Source organism: Schistocerca gregaria, chromosome 3 (genome assembly GCF_023897955.1).
Source record: "Schistocerca gregaria isolate iqSchGreg1 chromosome 3, iqSchGreg1.2, whole genome shotgun sequence".
NCBI lineage: Eukaryota > Metazoa > Arthropoda > Insecta > Orthoptera > Acrididae > Schistocerca > Schistocerca gregaria.
This window is the reverse complement of record NC_064922.1, coordinates 610,992,491-611,014,342: the sequence shown is the minus strand read 5'-3', so window position 1 is coordinate 611,014,342 and position 21,852 is coordinate 610,992,491. Positions and strand designations below refer to the sequence as shown.

The 21,852-nt window shown below is 37.8% G+C and overlaps 1 protein-coding gene across 1 annotated transcript in view; it reads left to right on the top strand.

The window, feature by feature from the left end:
- LOC126356185 (brefeldin A-inhibited guanine nucleotide-exchange protein 1) overlaps positions 1 to 21,852 on the top strand; it is a 202,260-nt gene that overhangs the window by 19,113 nt on the left and 161,295 nt on the right. Inside the window, exons 3-6 of the mRNA XM_050006963.1 lie at positions 5,657 to 5,803; positions 9,215 to 9,394; positions 12,122 to 12,338; positions 15,235 to 15,371. Of these exons, the coding sequence (XP_049862920.1) occupies positions 5,657 to 5,803; positions 9,215 to 9,394; positions 12,122 to 12,338; positions 15,235 to 15,371 (681 nt within the window). The remainder of the gene's footprint in view (positions 1 to 5,656; positions 5,804 to 9,214; positions 9,395 to 12,121; positions 12,339 to 15,234; positions 15,372 to 21,852) is intronic.

Genomic DNA, 21,852 nt, shown 5'->3' with positions numbered 1-21,852 from the left:
AATGAGAGTATGTTTGTATGATGCTGATCTGTGGACGAGTTGTTGAACGTGAAACTTAAAACTTCAGCTTTGATTTTGCTATCTTCATCTGCCATACCGGACTTGTCAACAAGGGGCTGAATAGAAGTGTTAGACCAGCTTAGTGATTTAACATAGGACCAGAATTTTCTTGGGATCTCTGTCAGATATTTTGCTAAAGTGTGACTGGTAGTTGTTCTATGCTTTGTGCGTAGATACTTTCACATGTGCATGAATCTCTACTAACCAGCACTTGTGGTCATTTGTGCATTCTCTTTTGAATCAAGAGTGCAACAGCCTCTGCTTCCTCAACGTTCTCCAGATTTCATTATTAAACCATGGTGGGTTTTTTCCATCCTTTATCTACTTACTAGGCACATAATTCTCCAGACCGTGATTTACAGTCTGCTCAAACTTTGCCCATAATTCCTTTATGTCCATCTTACTGGAAATAATCGATGTCAATTCACTGTCTAAGTGCGATGCTAACAACTGCTTATCTGCTGTGTCTATCAGATACCCTCTCTTAGCCTTCTTGACTGATTTGTTAACTTTTGTATCCATAGTTGTTGTAATGACATCATGATCATGTATCCCAGTTCCATACTGACTTTATTGATAACGTTTGGCCTATTTGTAGCTACAAGATCTAAGATATTTCTGTTGCATCTGGGTTGCCAAGCTAGCTGCTCAAACACATTTTCTAAAAACATGTTCAAAAGTATTTCGCCTGACTATCTGTACCTCCATGTAATGAATTCATAGACACCTCAGTCTATACACAGAAAGTTAAAGTAGCCTCCAACTAGTATTGTATGATCTGTGTATTTCACGCTACTCACCATATACTTTCTTTGAGTGGCTCTAGGTCTGTCAGAGTGGAGTCTGGTGGCTGTTAAAAACATCCAACAATTAACTTGCTGTGACCTTCACCTGTTATACGCAATTATACGTGACCAGATTACTTCACTGTCACACTTAACTTCAAACTCAATAGAGACAATATTTTTGTCATCTACAATGAGCAGTCTCCCTCCTGTGACCTCTGATCCGTCTTTTCGATATATGTTCCATGATTCGCTAAGTACATCAGAGCTTTTCACTTCAGATTTCAGCCAGCTCTTGGTCCAAAGAATAATTTGAGCAGGTAAACTTTCCTGGAGGGCAGTAAATTTGAAAACACTCTTACGAATACTTCAACGGTTTACTGATAAAATTTTGACAGCTGAAGTGTCATTATTCTGGATGCTGTACGTTGCTGTGTATTTACTGGTGCATGTTCATCGGAGCACCTCAAACTACCGTCTAACCTAAAAAAAACCTCGTGCACTTCACAAGCACTCCGCTACTTTCTTTGTGTAGTGCACTGCTGACCTATCAAGGGGAGTCCTACAAGTTCCCACACGATAATGCAGTTCTAGGAATCAGCAGCCAAGACTGTCATATAGCTGACGAAGCTGTAGTTAAGACCTTCCACTCAGTCTCAAATCAAAGGACTCCGATCAGCTCTGGGAACAACTCCACCAACCACCTGTCTGAACTCATGTGACTGGTGTCATTAGTGGCCAATGTGAGCCACAACTTGCAGACGACACATGCTGCACACTTGATAGCCACAGGCAAGGCTGCCTCCGCATCTCAGATGAGATACCCTGACAGATGTACTCGGTGCACAATGGCTTTCTTTCCAGCCCTGAACACTACTTGCATAAGGGGCTCCATAATGTGCCTAACATTGGAACTCCTGATAACTAGTTAACTCCCCCCCCCCCCCCCCCCCTCCTAAATGTGCCTGCTCGGATCCGCTCAGGATAAATGGGCGAGGCCAGGTGTCCATTCTCCATATTCCCCCCTATCTTGTGTGATGCGAATGCATTACCAGCTGTCCGACACCCTGCTGTGAGGACAGATCCACCGCATTGGGTACACTAGGAGATGTCTCGGAAGCAGTGTCCTTGGTCTAAACAAGCGAAACCTGTGATGTCCCATTGAATCACCATGTTTGTGGTAGGCCTCCAGAAATGTTAACGTTGCCCCCATTCACTCTTCTTTATGGTGATCTGTAAGCCTTTTGGGCACCCATTGTGCAAAACGTTTCCAGACAGAACATTCACTCGTTACATTGTTTCCATACAATTTGCACAGTTCAAGATAAATTTCTGTAGGTTTTAGGTTTTTTGCCAACAAAAACCGTATCACAGATCGCACCTCACAATGCGGGATTTTCGATTGCAGCGCATATTTCAAATTCGAATATCGAAAAGAAAAAGAAACAAAAAACCAGATGTGCAGAGGAGATCCCGCTGTCACGGATGGATGCCGACTGAGATGCCGCACATACCAAAATAAATGCGATTGGGGTGCGCCGAGTGGAGCAAGATGGAAACGTTCTCTACTTTCTGAATAGCTCTCATATTTCACTTCACAATTATGAAAAGGGTAGATTACTTCTCATCATGTAGTGGAGGTGCTGAATCGCATTTGGCACAACAGGAAGAACGTCAAACAAGTAAGCCTTCAGCCACAAAGGGGCCTTAATTGAAATCTGACAACATGTATTTCATTTGTATTTTGGGGTTGCATTTGTAAGCCTCACACACCAAAAACGCATATTCATGTACATTAGTACTCTTAAAACGAGGTAGCATCACACACTTGGTAAAGACATTAAACTGCATTTCAAGCAACCAAACCGTTGATTCATTACAAGTTACATAACAGTTGGAAGCTTAGAGAAACATCCATTCCTGTCGTTGGAAAAATAAAACCTGTGGTGCACTCAGTTGCTTTCTTTGTTTCCCAGCTTTCTTGAGGGATGAGGGATGCTTTTCACTTGTTTGGCACCGAAATCCTTGTTTATTGTTTCTCAACAGTGAAAGTACTTCAGCATTTTCCAATCCCTTCCAGGTTGTGGAAAATAGGTGTGAGGTATAACAATGAAAGGAAGAGATATAGCACAAAGCAAGTGAAAATGCCAGAGAAGTAATGTGTTGTATCAGAGAATCCTGTGTTATGTAGTGTAGATTGCTCAACACTTTTAACACATTGCCATACAACTGATCTCTCTGACATTTTCGACTTTACCAGAGTTAGCATTTTCAAACAATGGAAAATCCAGGATGGTTTAATGACAGTGTTAGAAAAAGGATAGATTGCTATTCACAATTTAATGGAGATGCTGAGTTGCAGAGAGGCACAAGAAAAAGGTTGTCAAACAAGCAAGCTTTTGCCCAAAAAGGCATTCTTCCAAATTAGACAACACACTCACATGACCACTGTTTCTGCCTGGCTTCAGCAGCCAGACACATTGGTTGTGTGTGTGTGTGTGTGTGTGTGTGTGTGTGTGTGTGTGTGTGTGTGTGTGTGTGTGTACACATACACAGGTGCACGTGCATATTTATCTAATTCAAAATAATGTCTTGTGTGACAGTCTTTATGGTGTACCTATCTGTGACTCAACATCACAATATGGTGAGTAGCAATATATCCTTTCCATAACAAAGTTAATAGTTCATGTTTTCAGTTTTGTGGTTGAGTGTTCTCCAGATGTAATGGCATTCACACAGTGTGAATGCAAAATTAATACACACAATGTGAATGCAAAATTAATACAGATAGTATTAATCTCAAAATCTGGTTATTGTGTTTATCACAGTCGTCACTATTATACTGAAAAAGTACCACCAACTGCTGACGTATGGAAGCAACATGTTCTTTCTCACTATGTTCACACGTTTTCTCTTTAATGAGTTTTATTTACAGGCAGTAGGAACGAAACTCCACAAAGTTATATGGAACTGTTTGTACTGGAGTATGGGAATGTTTCATTAAAACAAATCAACTTATTGGCAATAGTCAAGAAGATTACTAACAGATGTGTTCTTGCACTGTTCTGAAAGGCAAAAACAGCAGAGCTCCTGCAATGTGTCGTGAAAAGCAATGTAAACACATTAGAGATTTGAACAGTGGAATGAACAAACAAGGTCTGCAATTGGTTTTCTTTTGAAAATAATCACCACTAATGGAACATTTGTGGTTAGTCCACAATTTTTGCAGCACTAATTTAATTTCTTTTGTGTCAAGTCGCTACTGGACATTTAACACAGAACATAGTATCTGTAGGAAAATACTCATCCTCCTCCACCACCACCACCACCACCACCACCACCACCACCACCACCACCACCACTATGATGTTTATCAATTTCAGTGAAACTTGTCTCATTGGGAGACATGGTTCACAGTTATAAAGAAAAAGTCATATGCTAACAGGTTATTACAAATAGTCCCCCAGTAACGTGAACCGCCTTGCTCTTTTTTTTAAGTGACTGTCTAATGAGTGCAGGAAATGGACTGAGAGTAAATTGAAGGAAGATGAAAGTAATGAGAAGTAGCGGAAGAGAAAACGGCGAGAAACTTGATATCAGGACTAATGGTCACAAAGTAGATGAAGTTAAGGAATTCTGCTACTAGGCAGCAAAATAACCAATGACAGATGGAGCAAGGAGGACATCAAAAGAAGTCTCCTAATTTTAAACAGGCCTCAATTCGAGAAGGAAATTTGTGAGGATGTATGTTTGAATCACAGAATTGTATGGTAATGAAACATGGACTGCAGGAAAATAGGAACAGAAAAGAATCAAAGCATTTGAGATGTGGTGCTACAGATGAATGTTGAAAATTAGGTGGACTGATTAAGGTAAGGAATGAGAAGGTTCTGTGCAGCATCAGGGAGAAAAGGAATATTTGGAAAACACAGACAAGGAGAAAGGACATGATATAGGACATCAGTTAAGACATCAGGGAATGACTTCCATGGTATTAGAGGGAGCCTAGAGGGCAAAAACTGTTGACAAAGCCAGAAATTGAAATACATCCAGCAAACAATTGAGGACATAGGTTGCAAGTGCAACTCTGAGATGAAGATGTTGGCACAGGAGAGGCATTCATGATGGCCCACATCAAACCAATGGCAGATACATATGGGGGATGCACGGGGCACCCCCTCTCCCTTGTGGGTCTGCCCGCATTGCCACCTGTACTGCCTCGACCAGTCGGCCCGCATGCTATTTGTTCATTTCTTTTGCCAGTCAACAATGGAGGAGGAACGACATAGTGGCTTAGCTCTGTTGAACACTCACCCTGACATTGATTGTCCTCTTGACAATGTAATTAACCAATCTGCCAGGAAGCATAGGCACATAGAATTCATCATTTAAGCAAGAGAACCACAACTGTAACTTTTTTACATCGTAAGATGACATTGTCTTGTATATGTGTGTAATCATTTCAAATAAACCTTTCTTAAACGTTGCATGTGACTCGATTATTTTTCATTAAGGTAAAAGTAAAGGTAGCTCAAGATATCTTTAGCGTCCCCTCCTTGAGGTTTTTCTGTATCTGCCCCTGCTCAGAAGACTGATGACTCAGAAAGTCTTCATTTTGCAGTACTAATGTTTCATTTAGATAGTAAGCCACCTGCTAATTCTCGTATGGATGAATTCTTGTTAATTAACTTCGTGTACTAAATTAGGTCTTAATTCGTAACACTCCAGGTTTTATATTCTGAAATAATATAAAATGCTGCTACAGGAATGAATAAGTGTATGCACATTATTAAGTAGTGAATGTATTGCAGAAACTTATTGCATACGGTCATTTAACCGGAAATATACCAGATTCCACAACACCTGGGAAGTACCTTATCGATAGAATAGTGGAAACTATTTGTGGATGCTTCAGTGGGCCACAGACTGATGAAGGTGTTCAGCTACAGATTATTAAGGTAAGTCTGTTACATTCATTCTGTTGTCAGCTTTTTTTATTTATTTTTTATTTTGCTCTTCTAGTGAAAGAAAGAAAGATGGCTGCATTTTTAACATAACAGAGAGAATCTTCTGTGCTCAGTTCTCCCTAGCTTTTAAGTGTTCATTAAAAAATAAACTGTTGTGCACCATGAGTTGTGGATAAAGATATTTTACAGGCTGGTGTTCTGGCATGGCATATACCACACCAGCATTGGCATCTGATACAGAGAATAAAGAAATAAATGTATACATATTGATGTCCAACATACGAAGATATTTTATACTTTACTGCAGAAATGAAGTCGAAGGTTACGTACATCTTGTGACTGTCTATGTCGTAAATATATAGGAAAGTTCTGAAAGAAAATAAATAGTTTGTCAATAAAGGGGACCACTCACTCAATCACAAAAGTGTTGTCATTGACAGGCACACACAAAACAGAAACAAAACTTGCTAGCTTTCAGAACCGATCTAAGTCAAAGGACACACACACACACACACACACACACACACACACACACACAATTCCCCTACATTAGGCTGGCTGGATACTCTAGCTTGACAAAGGATTTATTTTGAAAGCTAGCATGTTTCCTTTCTCTTTTGTGTGTGCTTTTTGACAACTCAACACTTCTGCTATTTGGAAAGTGGTCTCCTTTACTCCTTAATTATTAACTTAGTAAAAATTTTATACTTTCAAACACATTGTTTGATATAGACATACACTATATGTAGGGAACAGTACATTTCCTCTATAATGCATACAAAATGTTCTTATTTTACAGGCATTTATATGTTTTCATTTATTTCTTTGTTCTCTGTATCAGATGCCACTGACTATGGGCTGTACACCTGAAAACTGGTCTGGCAATCAAATATTTTTACATGCAGCTGATGGTGTACAGCAAGATGTCTTTGAAACAAGTAGCAGAGAGGGGTAATTTTTCCACCCATAGTCAAAACTACTTGTGTACCATTGATTTATATCATTACTAAGAAAGCAAACAAGGAAATAAAATTGTTGTTGTTTTACTTAAATATCTTCAGTTGATGGGTACATCACTGCAGATGGAGATGTCACACAACTGAATTGTGCTATCGCTAAACCATCAGATTCTTATAATTTTTGTTAATTGCCTACTTTCTGCTATGCAATAGCTATCTTCTGATGCTACAATAAAAGTCTGTAGCATCTGAAGGTGGCTATTGCATAGCCAAAACTGGTAATTCTATTCAAAAAGCTGTTCAATAAAGACAGATAATTAAAAATTATGTACTCACAATTGCCCTCCAGATGGTGATTTTATGCCAAATTCTGTTCGTCAGATTCTTATTCAAAGGGCTTCAATGTCCCACCTTGTCACACAGTTTTAAGTTTTGTATGGTTTCCTTAAATCAAATGGGAAGCTACTCCCCAGTCTTCCTCCCTTCCTCTTTTCCTAGGTCTGGCTCCAAACATTGAAGTGGTCTTGAATGCCTCAAGCATAAATAGTGTACCTTTATTCAGCCTGTTTTACAAAGTCAGTCTGATATTTATTGAGCCAAAATTGCAATGCTGGTATCTGATTTGTTGGATGTTCAGTTGTTAGATGTTCACTAAAGTTCTTGAAATGCCTTACGTCTCCAAATCGAGAACGAGGTGGTCATCTTACATTCATGGCATAGGGTGTGACATTTTTGTTTTCTTTAGCAAATAGAGCTTCAAGCTTCCATTAAGCTTTAACTCTACTCTCTGCCACACCTACCACTTTAACCTCAAATTACTTATGATTTGCTGATCTTCATTTCCCCTCGTCTGGTCTCAAGGTCGCTCTACCAGTCTCATTTGGTCCAGGCCAGATGAGAGAAAACAAAGATCATCAAATCGTAAGTAATTACTTTTTTACAGAAAAAATACATGTGGAAGAACTACTAAAGGATTTTTAAGGCTACATCTGTGACAATTGGTATTTGACCTCTCAGTTAGAAATTAAAAAAAAAAAAAATGTTTCATTGTTTTTGGAAATTCAACCCCTAAGGGAGTGCAATATGGGATAAAGGTTATTAAGAAAATATTTCGCTACATTAAAAAAATTTAAAACTAAATTTACAATAATTGCTATTTTACTTCTCAATTATCTATAAAGAAATATTTGTTAGAGGATGAAAGTTGCTATGTAAATATCTCCACGAGAATGCTAAAGGCATGACTAACAAAAAATTTGGACACCAGCTACCAGGATCCCTTTTTGATCAGAAGTACATCCAGAAAAGACCCTGCGTGTATGACCTTAATTAGCATGAAAAGCATGGAAGGTGTTACAATGTGTGAACAACATAAAAATACATTTAAATAAAAACAAAAAATCTCTGAAGCCGTACCGTTTATGCAAGCAAAGCAGCAGATGCTAATCTAGTCAGCTATAATTTGGAGCTTACGGAAGCACATGCTGTTAAATTCCAGGGGAAATTTCTCGAAAAAAATTATAATTTTTTTACTTACACTACACTGTATTCACATTGACAGTTTGATCTGCGCGAATGAGATGGAGACAAATAAATGTTTATTACAGCTACTTTGAGCTTGTTTTAAGATATAGAATTACATTTTAGAGGAAATGAGTAAGAGTGTAAACAGAATCATGGTTTTGAAATATATATGATATTCATCTTGATGCCAGAGTTCGCTAGTGAGAGTTTACTTCAACAGCTAAACATGCTTTGAAAGGATTATGACTTTAGCAAAAGCTATTGTCTTCTTTTTTGACCAATCCATGGTTTCAGTGATGTTTCATCATTAGTTGGTTTCTTTTTTCTTTCTAAATAGCACACACTTTTGTTCTTCCAGCTGAATATCATCTACCGCGCAGCTTGTGTTTCAGTACACTGTATCGAGAGTGTCATCTGAAATTTTTGTGGTTTTCTCCTTGTTCATGTTCCAGGAATGTGTATTCTGTTAACAAATGACATAACTGAAGGTAGTCTTTAATGCCTTGTATAAGCTTCCTAATTCAGTTAATAAGTACCAGTTTGGCTTCAGATGTCGACAAGAAAACATTTTAGTAATGTGGAGCCTGTTTTAAACTCTTTGGTACCTTCATAGGCTAAATAGAGAGAGAGAGAGAGAGAGAGAGAGAGAGAGAGAGAGAGAGAGAGAACCACCCCTTTTGCTGATTGATGTGTAAGTTTTGGCATTTTGTTGAAAATTATTACAGTAATATTGTAATGTAAATAAGTATTTTGGTGGAGAAAGAATAAGTTACAAAATTTTTGAGTAACAACTGAATTATTGTAAAAACTTGTCATTTCTACTGTTAGTTTACAAAAGTTCTTATCAACAAAGTATCAATAATCAGAATGTATGATTAGTAATTACTCGGTCTTCATTAATGCTACTTTTGACTTTCAGGCACTCTTGACAGTGGTTACTAGTCAGCATGTTGAGGTTCATGAGGGAACAGTCCTTCTTGCTGTCAGGACATGCTACAACATTTACTTGGCCAGCAAGAATCTGATCAATCAAACAACAGCCAGAGCAACTTTGACACAGATGTTAAATGTTATTTTTATGCGTATGGAAACCCAAGCTGTAAGTGTGAACAACTCACTATCACATAACTGTAGTGAGTATAATGTAAATCTTTATAAGAATTCAAGAATTAGTATGGTGGTCATTGTTTGCTAAAATTTTTGTAAAGTTAATTCATAAACATACAGAGTAAGAAAATGTACACTGAGGTGAGAAGCCACGTTATAGTGATATGCGTGTGTATGTACAGATGACAGTAGTTCTGCATACAGAAGGTATAAAAGGGCAGTGTATTATTGGAGCATTCATTTGTACTCGGGTGATTCACATGAAAAAGTTTCTGACATGATTATGGCCACAGGCAAGTGCTCTACTGACTAAGGTACCAAAGCACAACTCATAGACCATCCTCACAGCTCTACTGTTGCCATTACTCATCTCCTACCTTACAAACTTCACAGAAGCTTTCCTGAGAAACTTAGAGCACTTACATTTCTGGAAGAGTTAGAGTCTTGGTCCAATATATAGTTTTAACCTGTCAAGAAGCTTCAAATCGGCACACTCGCCATTGCAGAGTGAAAATTTCAATCTGGAGACATCCCCCAGGCTGTGACTCAGCCATGGCTCCACAATATCCTTTCTTATAAAAGTGCTAGTCGAGCAAGTTTTGCAGGAAAGCTTCTGTGAAGTTTGGAAGGTAGGAGATGAGCTACTGGCTAGAGCTGTAAGTTGGGTAATGAGTCATGCTTGGTTAGCTCAGTCTGTCGAGCAGTTGCCTACAAAAGGCAAAGGCCCTTAGTTCAAGTTTCAATCCGGCATGCAGTTTTAATCTGCAAGGAAGTTTCAAGTTAAACATTTAATTATACAGATTGTGACATTACCTATGTGAATATGAGTAAGATATTGACAAGGAATTAGCAAAATTCATGAACACAGGGGACAATAAATAGATGCCTGAAAAACAAAGTGTAGAAGGCTGTATACTTGAAATTTGATAAGATTGTTGGTTTTGTTACATTGTTCTGTGGCAGTGTGGGTCTTGCATTGTCAGTAGAATTTATGCATCATGAATGAGTTTTCGTGGAGCAGTGAAAAATGCAGTAGATTATGCAGAATTAGGAATGAACTGAACATCTTATGATAAATAAATAACAGAACTGTGGTGTGCGTACTGTAAGACCTTCGGTGCACACACCATCAAATTATTTGACTTGTCGCTCTAATGAAGTAGGCGAGTGTCAGCAATATGTCTCGTGGTCTTATCGTGGCGTGTTTATCTTCTGCCATTAGGTTAGACGATAGAAATGCCACTTGCACGCTTAGAGTAGCAGATATACGGTGACCAACTTTAAACAGAACTTGATTAATTTTCACACACATTTATTATAATAACAAAAAGCATAGATATTACGTAACTTGATTCTGGATGTTGTTTACAACTGACAATCTGAAGTTCCTTTGGTCTTGATACGTTAATCTTATTCTCACATATCTCTGATACTTGACAAAGTGTCTATTCATTTATCTTCATGGCTATGTACAGGAATATGGTAACCTTATTAGGCGCAGACTGAAACTGGACTGTAGACTAATGCAGACTCGTACAGACTAATGCAGACTGACTAATCCGAGGTCTGTACACTCGTTATAATACCTCGCGCGTTTATGTATCACTGCGCGAGTGTGATCCGCGAGGAGAAAAGGTTCTACGTTAGCAGCAATCTCATTGGCTGCGTTACATATTAATACGCGGTTCGGCGGAAGCAGAATTTGGTCCGTCTCTCAGGCAGCGCCATCTTATAGTGCGTAGACGGACGAGCGCTGCACCTGCGCTGTTGTGCTTAGCGGGGCGCGCTCTAGTGGGAAAGTTGTGTACGTGCTGACTACGCGGAACTATGTACACAACAAGAACAAAATTGACAGAAAACATTAACTGAATGATTATGCAAAGATTTTCTCTCAAAATACTCAAGTATGTACTTAAAAGATAAGGAAACAAGGGACACTGAGATCTGTATGGGTATTGTAGTAGACATGTGCTTAAGGCTTTAAGTACAGAAGAAAGCTTTGTACATTAATGACAAAACTTAGTTCTGATAAATTGTTATTCATTGGGTATGTATGTGATGAGATACGATAAAATTTGAGGGACAAAAATGTTTCTTTTATTGAAATAAAATGCACAGACAGGTAAGAGCATATATCTGCGTAATAACGTGTTATAACGTAGCTATGTGTTCTCAGCTGAGGTAGTTTCCTTCGCATTAATTATATTGTCCCTTACATTTTGCAGACACTGCATTTTTTGCTGTTTTGTCCATAGTTTAAAATAAAAATTAATGTTTGATCCAGATATCTGTATAAGTAAACCAAAAGCAACTGAATTATTATTGGTGGAAATTACCTCGCGCTATTCTTTGTCTGTTCCTTTCTGGTTTCACTTGCCAATAGATGTGAACTAACTTTTTGAACAAAAAAGGTATAATTGTGCTTGGTCAAATATATATATTTTTTTCATTTGATTGACAACTGCAATGTGCAAAACACAATCCATAATTATCAGTTGCTTTGGACTGATGACTTGTGGTAATTCACAATAAACATAATTTGGGAAGGGAACAAATTTCATAAGGTGTTCAAAACAGTGTCATAGTAAACTAATATCTACATGTCTGGAACATTATAGTTTCAATATTAGTGAATAAACACTGGAAATAAACTGATCTGTAGTTTTATTATTAAAGAGGGTGATGGATTATGAAATAGTCTTAAATTTCTGTTTATTAGACAGATGATGCTGCCAGGTTTAAGAGTAGCCTTGAAGTCACAGAACAACAACTTCAAACAGAGGAAAGGCACGCACATGATGATGTTACTCAACAACCAGAAGATCAGTTACCAGTAAAAGAACAGGAGAACTTGCAGAATGCTGTGGAGTCAGAAAATACAAATCGTGAAATGGTGCGAAGCATGTTGGACAACATTGTCGATTCTGTAGTCACAGGTGGTAACATTCATTTTTATTGCCACTTTGTGTGTGTGTGTGTGTGTGTGTGTGTGTAAAAGCTGTTGCACTTTTTTCAGTACTACGAAAAAATCTTTTTTCTGTGTGATAAAGTAAATACAAAGTATTATCAGTAGCTAACAAAAACTGCTTTACAGGATCTCATCAGCTACAAGTGATTACGCTGCACTCGCAGTAATGCAAGCAGTTAAAACAAATTCACCTCCTTTTAGAATCAAGATTTTTCTCTTGAAAGTAAAAACCTAAATTGTAATTTTATTAATTAAAAGTTCAACAACTCTGCATTTCAGTTTCATTTAGTACTTACGCATACTTAATGTTGGTGGGCAGTATCTAACTTACAGATCAGTTGGTACGTTCATCCAACAAACAAAAGTTCAAAAAAAGATATTTTTGCAAAAAAATTATTTTTGCAAAAAAATTATTTCTTTCAACATTGAACACCCTGGTTCACATTTACTGATCCTCCCTCAGCCATAAGGGAGTTTTAAAAAAGAGAATGATTCAGTCTGACACCTCGAAATGCGTCCAGAAATTTTTTGTACAGGAAGAACGCACTGAAAAAAAGTACAGTGTCAAAATTTTAGCTGCTAAGATGCAAGGCAATTAGTTTTGAAAAAGTTGAAAATTGCCAAATTTGTGGCCTGCCAGGCGGCTGAAGAAAGTACACCCCTACAACAGACAGTGCATATGCAATGTAGCAGGCACATATTGTTTGTTGACAGTGTATCGATAAACAAATAAGAGACTCAGTGCAATCGTAATTTGTAAAGTGAATTTCAGTTTCCGTTAGTAGTTTCTCTGACACAGTTCACAGTTATTGTTAACTCAGATTTGCAAGTTGTTTAATGTATATAATAATTATAAGTAACTTTTGTGATATCAATATAATGGAGATAAAACAATTAATGTTCGATGTGTTTTCTTCTCCTATACCTGCTAATAACGTCTGTCTTTGTGCAAGATGTGGAGTTACACAGTAATTGGGAATCCAATTAACATTCTCAATTTTCCAAAGATGAAATATGTAGAATATGGTATGCAATACAATCGAAGTTACCTACCACTCTTTAAGGTATGTATATATATATTTTAGAGGGAAACATTCCACGTGGGAAAAATATATCCAAAAACAAAGATGCTATAACTTACCAAATGAAAATGTTGGTATGTTGATAGGAAAATTAATTTTCCTCTCTTAGTCAGCTTTTTAAGAATTACATCTGCAACAGTTTAGCTGTCTATGTGAACTGTCAGTTAGTCGAAAAATTAATGATATGCGATGATTTTTGTATAGTTTAGGTGCTTCAAATTAATAGTATAGTGTGTGTGTGTGTGTGTGTGTGTGTGTGTGTGTGTGTGTGTGTGTGTGCGCGCGCAGTATGTATTTTGTACTATGCTTTCTAGTCATGGCTGCTTCTGCTCATTCGCTGATTCACGTGTTACGCGGTAAAGGCTGCACAAACCACTATTATAGGCACTTCTTCATATGGCAAAAATGAGTAACTTTAGCAGTTTTTGGAAGTTATTGCAGTGAGTCTTAGCAGCTAAAATTTTGACATTGCGTTTCCTTCGTTGTATGCTTTGTGTGTAAAAAATTTCAAGATAGGTTTCAACATGTCAGGTTGGACCATTTCTTTATAAGCTTTAAAAAGACCAATTCCACAACAAGCACCAGTGTAGCAGAACCCCAAAGCTTGAACCTGATAACATGAAATTAAAAACTGTGTGCACGTTGTCCTCAGAATGGCTATTAGCGATATTAGGCACATGGGCAGTATTTGAAACACTCACTGCGTTATGTTGGTGCTCAGTCTGGAAGTATATCCCATTTGTATCTTGTATCTGAAGCAGTTTTTGTCACCATTGTTTGATCACATGGTAAGGAAGTTTGTAGTGCATAGTTTATAATTTCTACACTGTTTGCAAATATGCATAGCTAAATTCTAAATACATTTGAAGACAAAAAAAAAAAAAAAAAAAAAAAAACCACCACAAAGGAACTAGGACAGAATCAGAATCTATGATGTACATACAAAGAAATGATTACAGTTTCAGAAAAAATGAATGATTTATTCAAGAGAAAGAGCTTCACAAATTGAGCAAGTTAATAACACATTGGTTCACCTCTGGCCCTCATGCAAGGTGTTAAGTTGATAGTTGCTGGGTCTCCTCCTGAAGGATATTGTGCCAAATACTGCACTCTGTTTTATTGCCCTTCATGTCGAGCCATCCTGGACTTACATTTCAGCAAGATAATGCCTGGCTGCTTACAGTGACAGTTTCTACTGCTTATATTTGTGCTTGCCAAACCATAATGTGGCCAGCAAGCTGGCTGCATCTCCCCCAGTTGAGAGCATTTGGAGCATTATGGGAAGAGCTCTCCAACAGCTTGAGCTTTTAATGGTCTAATGCGTGAACTGGACAGAATTTTGCACGATATCCCTCAGGAGGTCATCCAATAACTATCAATCGATGCCAAGCTGAATAACAGCTTGCCTAATGGCCAGAGGTAGACCAACGGAATATTCACTTGTTTAATTTGTGAAGCTCTTTCTCTTCAATAAATCTTCATTTTTAAAAAAATTGTAGTAATTTGTATGTACATGTACACATCTACTGATTTTCACCCAATTTGGGTATTTCCTGTGTGGAGCTTTCTTTTTTCTTAAATCGTACTTTTCGTGGAGTGAGAGAACATGACATTGTAAATGTTGAAGAGGATGTTAAGCTCAGAAGCCTCTTGCTGCAATTTGAAAAGAATAGGCTAATGCATTCTAATATTTTAAGTTTCTTCCAAGTTGCTGTAGTTTTTAAATATATGAAGACTAATCGTACTGCCTTGTTGACTTTGTGGTTATGATGTCTGCTGCAGGTTGTGAAGCAGAAAGCCGCAGTAGTACTACAGGTGTAGAAAGTGGAGGTGACTCATCACTAGCAAATGAGTCTCAAAATGAAGGTAGCCAACAGAATCAGAGTGAAACGCCCAGCATCACAAGAGTACCATCACAGGTAGGAGGGAAAAGTGACCGTTACTTCTTGACTTGTGCACACAAAGAGTAGCTATAAAGTTTTAATTATGCTATGCCACACTACTAGTGGAGCCAAATCACAGTGGTGCAACCTGTTGATAAACTGGAGAAGGGCAGTACTGTTTGGTTCTGACCCCTCTAGTGGCATGTTACAATACTGTGGTATATGCCAGGGTTACAGTCATGTACCCGCAAAGAAACAAAAAGTTAAGTAACTTTTTTAGGTAGTAATTAAAACTTTGACTCCCATAAATAAAAAAAGCCTCATTATCTGGCAAGCACATTATTTTTTTATTTGTTAATGCTACTGCCATTATTATTTTAAAGTTACGCGGTTTATATTTTTATGACTGTTTACGATGTGGGGAATAATATATAATCTCCAAAGACCCTAACCCAGTTGTAATAACAATAACAGCATGGGCTATCAAGTGGAAATTGAGAGTTACTAGTAAGGGTATTCTATGCAGGTTCTAAATAGCTACAGGTGACAGTTTTTAAGTTCTTGCCCATTCATAGCAATCCTTATGTCATACCTGAGGCTTCTTATTTTGAAGTGAAATGCTCACCAGTTCTGGTGCCCTCTGTTAGATTTATGTGCTCCACTGATGAGTATAAAACTGTGTACACTTCAGGGACTTCAGCTGCAGGGTCCACATAATGGGGTGGGTACAATACCTTACAAGCTCAAAAATACAACAAGATTGCAAGAGACACAGGACATCACTTGTGCAAACATCACACAAAATACTTATATAAAGATTTGTACTTGACATTGAGAATGAATGCTCAAAAAGCATCATACTAACTGTGAAAAAATATGTAAGGGATGCAGTGTATCATTGAAATAACAAATGACACAGTTGAAGGGACTCCAAAAACACCGAAAATGATGCATGAAAATAAGTCAAATGTTTCTACTTCCCAGACAGTTATCAGTTCCAGTTACGTCAGTGGGTAAACATAGTACAAAATTCAAATAACCTTTATAGGACAATAAATAAGTCCCTAACAAGTTTTTAGGTGCTTATTATGTATATACGAGGGTCGTACACAAAGTAAGTTCCGTTTCTATTTCTATCCGTGGCAGGGCTACGATTGCAGTTCAGAGTGTGCGCAGCAGTTTCTCTGGCTCAAGGAGAAGACATGTACGCCATTTTCATATTGCTGCTGCTGACGTGTGCTTTGTAGTGCTTCTTTATAATGTCAGCTGTAATTGAAAATTCCACCGGATGTGAAATCATATCTGTGATTTGTTTTCTAAATACAAAGAAAGTTAAACCAAATAAAATTCACCAGCAAATCTGCAAGGTTTATGGTCAAAATGCTATGAGTGATTCAATGGTTAGAAGATGGGTCAGACTCTTCAATGAAGGACATGATCAAGTGCACAATGAAGTATGAAGTGGGCACCCGTCTGTGGTTACTGATGAACTGGTGCAAACAATTGAAGAGAAGATTAAGCACAGCTCGGACCTCATTCCTAGCAACTTTCATCTCTTCTTACACCTAAAAGCTGTTCTTGGTGGTCAACACTTCGATGCTGACGAGCTGAAAGAACATGTTACCAAATGGTTGAATACACAGGTGGCAACCTTCTATGAAGAAGGCATACAAAAGCTTGTGCCATGCTATGACAAGTGCCTACAAAATTTCGGAAGCTATCTAGAAAAGTAGTTTAACAGTTGTAGATTTTTATACAACAAATATTTTTTTTCTGTGTCTGTATACGTTTGTTTTATATAACCAAACGGAACTTACTTTGTGACATACCTCGTATATCATAAATAAACTATGAAAATGCAATGGTGGATCCTGTTCATAACTTTTACCACTTAAAAATTTACTTCCCACATTGTTCAGTTTCCTGAATTTTACACTTTTTTTAAGCCTCTGAGAAGTGTAAAATTGCAGTTTCATTGTAGCACATTTGTTTCAAACACCAATTGTATAGGTCAGTGGTTTTCTATCTCTCTGAGTTAGTGGCTCCCCTGTCCAGCTATGTAGTTTCCATGGCTCCCCTGTGGGATACTTAGTAAAAACTGCAATAATTAATTAACAAAGTTACAATTAAAATATTACTCACCTCTGCATGACATGTGAGCTAGATTCTTGTTACACAGTTTGTCCAGTCTTGGCACCAAATGATGTAGAGTTACTCTCATTTCCTTCTCCACACAGAACCTTGATCTGCACTTGGTTTTAACAGCAGCCACTGTCAAAAACCAAATCACGCAAAGATAAGAGTTTGCAAAAGAAATTAAAACCTTCAGTGCTTTTTTACTCAAGTTCAGAATGTGTTTTCTTAAGGAATACCAAAACTTTAGCACTGTCATTGATGAAAATTTACTTTTGATGAAGAATCTGATAAAAATTGTGTAAACTCTTCCTCTTCTGCAGTACTGAACTCAAAATGAAAATCATTACTGAAGGGATTGAAACCTACTGAAGCGTATCGCATTTTTCGGGCAAGTATTTTTTAAAATGAACATGAAGTTCAGATAAACGATTTTCAATTACAGAAAAAATATCTGCAGTAAGGTCTATTTCATTATCATTATAAAATACTGCAACCATGGAAAGTAGTCCATTTCTCCTACATTGTTCATTTTTCTCTTCCAAAGAAGCAGCTTCTTTTTGAGGACCAAAACTCTGTCACTAAGCTGAATGAAATGAGTTTCACTTTGTTGCACAGATGTTTTCATTTAGTTTAACTCTCATGTATATCACATAAGTGACCTTTAATATAAAGTCAGTGCCTAGAAAGCACTTGGCATTGATCAGATTTTGTTCTTCCAGGTAAGAACATACTTCTCATTTAAGTTCAAAAATGTGCAGTAATACATTTCTTTTGGAAAGTCAACAAATGCTGCTATAAAACAGGAGAGATGTATGTTCAGTCCCCATATTGTGACACATTTGTCTAAATAATGTAGCTTTCTGAGGGCAAATTTTAATAAATTTTACCATATGACAGTGTGCGCTATTTGATTCAGATCAACAGCCAAATGTTGTAAACCAAGTGCTTCTCTGTGGACAGTGCAGTCGGTCCGCACAATATCAGGAGCTTTTCCTTGGTAAGTGCCTGTGGATCACTGTGAAGCCCTGACATGGAGCACATACCATCGGTATACCAAACAACACAGTGCGCCCAGTTAATTTGATTTTCTGTCATGAAGCTGTCCACTATTTTAAACAAATTGTTTTGTATCATATCATTTCATTACTTCTTTTGTCAACAAATCACACATAGCAAATTAAATAAGTGTCTCTCTTTCTATCGATGGCTTCATCAAGCTGCAAACTAAACTTCTCCAAATTTCTTTTTATAACTTGTTCATGAACATCTCCTAAATCTTGAGTTCAATGACTAATTGTAGTGTCAAAGGAATGGGCAAAAGCGTTTTTGCCATGGACACTCAAAGCGTAATGGACACCATATCAGTATCACATAGTAGGATTTGTTCTTCTGCAATCATGTGGACTTTCTTACGTTTTGCTACTGTGTAAGCTACATTGGAGGGTGCTAGTGGTTTGACCACATCATTCTTGTGAACACTTTCTAAATGACATGTTAATTAGCTAGCTAGTGTACATGCAGCAGAAAGTACTTTCAGACACGAAACACACTGTGAATGTTCTTCATTATTCACAACAGTGCACATGAAACCAAAATCTAAGCAGCTATTGACACATTCTTTCTTCTTGAGTTTCCTGTCTTCATTACCACCTTCCTTTCTCTCCTCAACAAGTTCTTGCTTTTTACATTCACTTGACAAATTTAATAACTTCTCTATAGTTTATTGCCTTTATCATCTTCATAACTACAATACAATACAATAAAAAGTGGTTGATAACACAACAATCAGTGCTGGTGCAATGTGCAGCACGCAATAGTTGAGCTTCAAGGTTATGACTACTTATGCAGGCTGGCCAACATCTGCCTCAGAGGCCACCCTGGTTGAAACTGGAAACAAAATTTCCCACAACTGTCTTCTTTGCCACAAATTACAAAACAAATTCACTTTGTCCCACGCAGTCATTCATGACACAGCAGGGCACTGCGGGTGCACATATTGAATATCACTAGTATAGGTGATACGTTTGTTGATTTGTACAACATACACTGAAGAGCCAAAGAAACTGGTACATTTGCGTAATATTGTGTACGGTCCCCGCGAGCACGCAGAAGTGCCGCAGCACGACGTGGCATGGACTTGACTAATGTCTGAAGTAATGCTGGAGAGAACTGACATCATGAATCCTGTAGAGCTGTCCGTAAATCCGTAAGAGTATGAGGAGGTGGAGAACTCTTCTGAACAGCATGTTGCAAAGCATTCCAGATATGCTCAATAATGTTCATGTCTGGGTAGTTTGGAGGCCAGCAGAAGTGTTTAAACTCAGATGAATGTTCCTGGAGCCGCTCTACAGCAATTCCGGACATGTGGAGCGTATCATCATCATCCTCCTCCTGGAATTGCCAAAGTCCGTCGAACTGCACAATGGACATGAATGGCTGCAAGTGGTCAGACAGGATGATTACATATGTCCCCTGTAAGACTCGTATCTAGACATTTCGGGTGTCCCATATCCCTCCAACTCCACACGCCCCACACCCTACAGAGCCCCCACCAGCGTGAACAGTTCCTTGCTGACATGCAGGGTCAACGGATACATGAGGTTGTCTAGATTCCAATACACGTCCATTCGCTCAATACAATTTGAAACGAGACTCATCTGACCAGGCAACATGTTTCCAGTCATCAACAGTCCAATGTCGGTGTTGATGGGCCCAGCCGAGGTGCAAAGCTTTTTGTGTTGTGCAGTCATCAAGGGTACATGAATGGGCCTTCAGCTCCAAAAACCCATATGAATGATGTTTCACTGAATGGTACACACGCTGACACTTGCTGATGGCCCAACATTGAAATCTGCAGCAATTTGCAGAAGTGTTGCGCTTCTGTCATGTTTAATGATTCTCTTCAGTCATTGTTGATCCCGTTATTGCAGGGCCTTTTTCCGGCTGCAGCGATGTTAGAGATTTGTTAATTTACTGGATTCTTGATATTCATGATACACTTGTGAAATGGTTGTTTGGGAAAATTCCCACCTCGTCGTTACCTAGGAAATGCTGTGTCCCATCGCTAATGCGCTGACTGTAACACCACTTGGTCAGACCCACTTAAATCTTGATTACCTGCCATTGTAGCAGCAGTAACCGATCTAACAACTGTGCCATACGCTTGCTGTCTTATATAGGCATTGCCAATGGAGCACGGTATTCTGCCTGTTTACATCTCTCTGTATTTGAAACGCATGCCTCTGCCAATTTCTTTGGCACTTCAGTGTATATTTCAGAATTTCCCTCAGTTAAGAACAAATTAACTTTAAGAAATATGACACATAGCCAAGACATGTAAATTTATCTTTTTGAATGTTCGCATCAAAACTGTGTCCCTATTCTACAAATTTTTTTTGTAGGTATTCCCTTTAAAATGTGTTAATCAAATTCCAGTGGGCGTGAGGGCTACCTTCATAGTCTTGGATATTATTGAATTTAGCATATGTTAAAATTCAGGAGTAAGTAAAAAACAGGCATTTTTTTGTTTTCTTCAACAAAAAAAAAAAAAAAAAAAAAAAAAAAAAAAAACCTGCCCTTAGATACAGGCCTCCAAAGATGATACTGCAAACACCATTTTGAAGATGGGAGTTTCAGAAATTTTAAAAAAATGCTATAACAGTTCTATATATTTTGTTAGGGTTTCTTTTTTTTTAAAAAAAAAAAAAAGATTATTGCTTTATGATTACACTGGTATCATCCATTTGGACATATCTGTCAGTTCTTTTACTGTTGCCTTTTGAATTTTTTTGTAATTTACAGGTGTTCCCTCCCCCCACCCTCCCCCCTCCCCAAATGCCAATCCAGAAAAGTTAGGTTTCTTTTCTGTTTATTAGTACCATGTAGTGCTAGATTGTCTGCAAAGGAGAGCTTCCTCTTTTAAGTTAGACAGGTTTTATTTTAAATATTTTTTTTTTAACTTTCAGGGATAATGTATGTCTTCACTGAAGTTGTTTCTTACTAATTTCTTTGTTACAGTGTTTATTTCTATTGTCTTTGTTGCAATTATTTCTTATCAGTTTCATTGTGGCAGATATTTATTACACTTTGTTGTAGTTTCTTGTCAGTTTCTTTGTCATGATTGTTCATTGCAGGTTTTTGTATTGTAGTTGTTAAGTGCTAATTTGTTTAATGAAGAGACTTCTAAGAAATCTGAGACCATCCAGTGAGGTGCGTGTTTTCGTGAGGAATTTGCCAGTTGATGCAGTTGCAGTGTGTTTTGTGAAAAGGACTGTTTGAAATGTCATCTGACTGGGACCACAGGAGAGTGAAGTGTGCTGACTATTTGCATATCTATAAAAGAGTGATGTATAAGACAAGCAAGCAAAAAAAAAGATTTTGT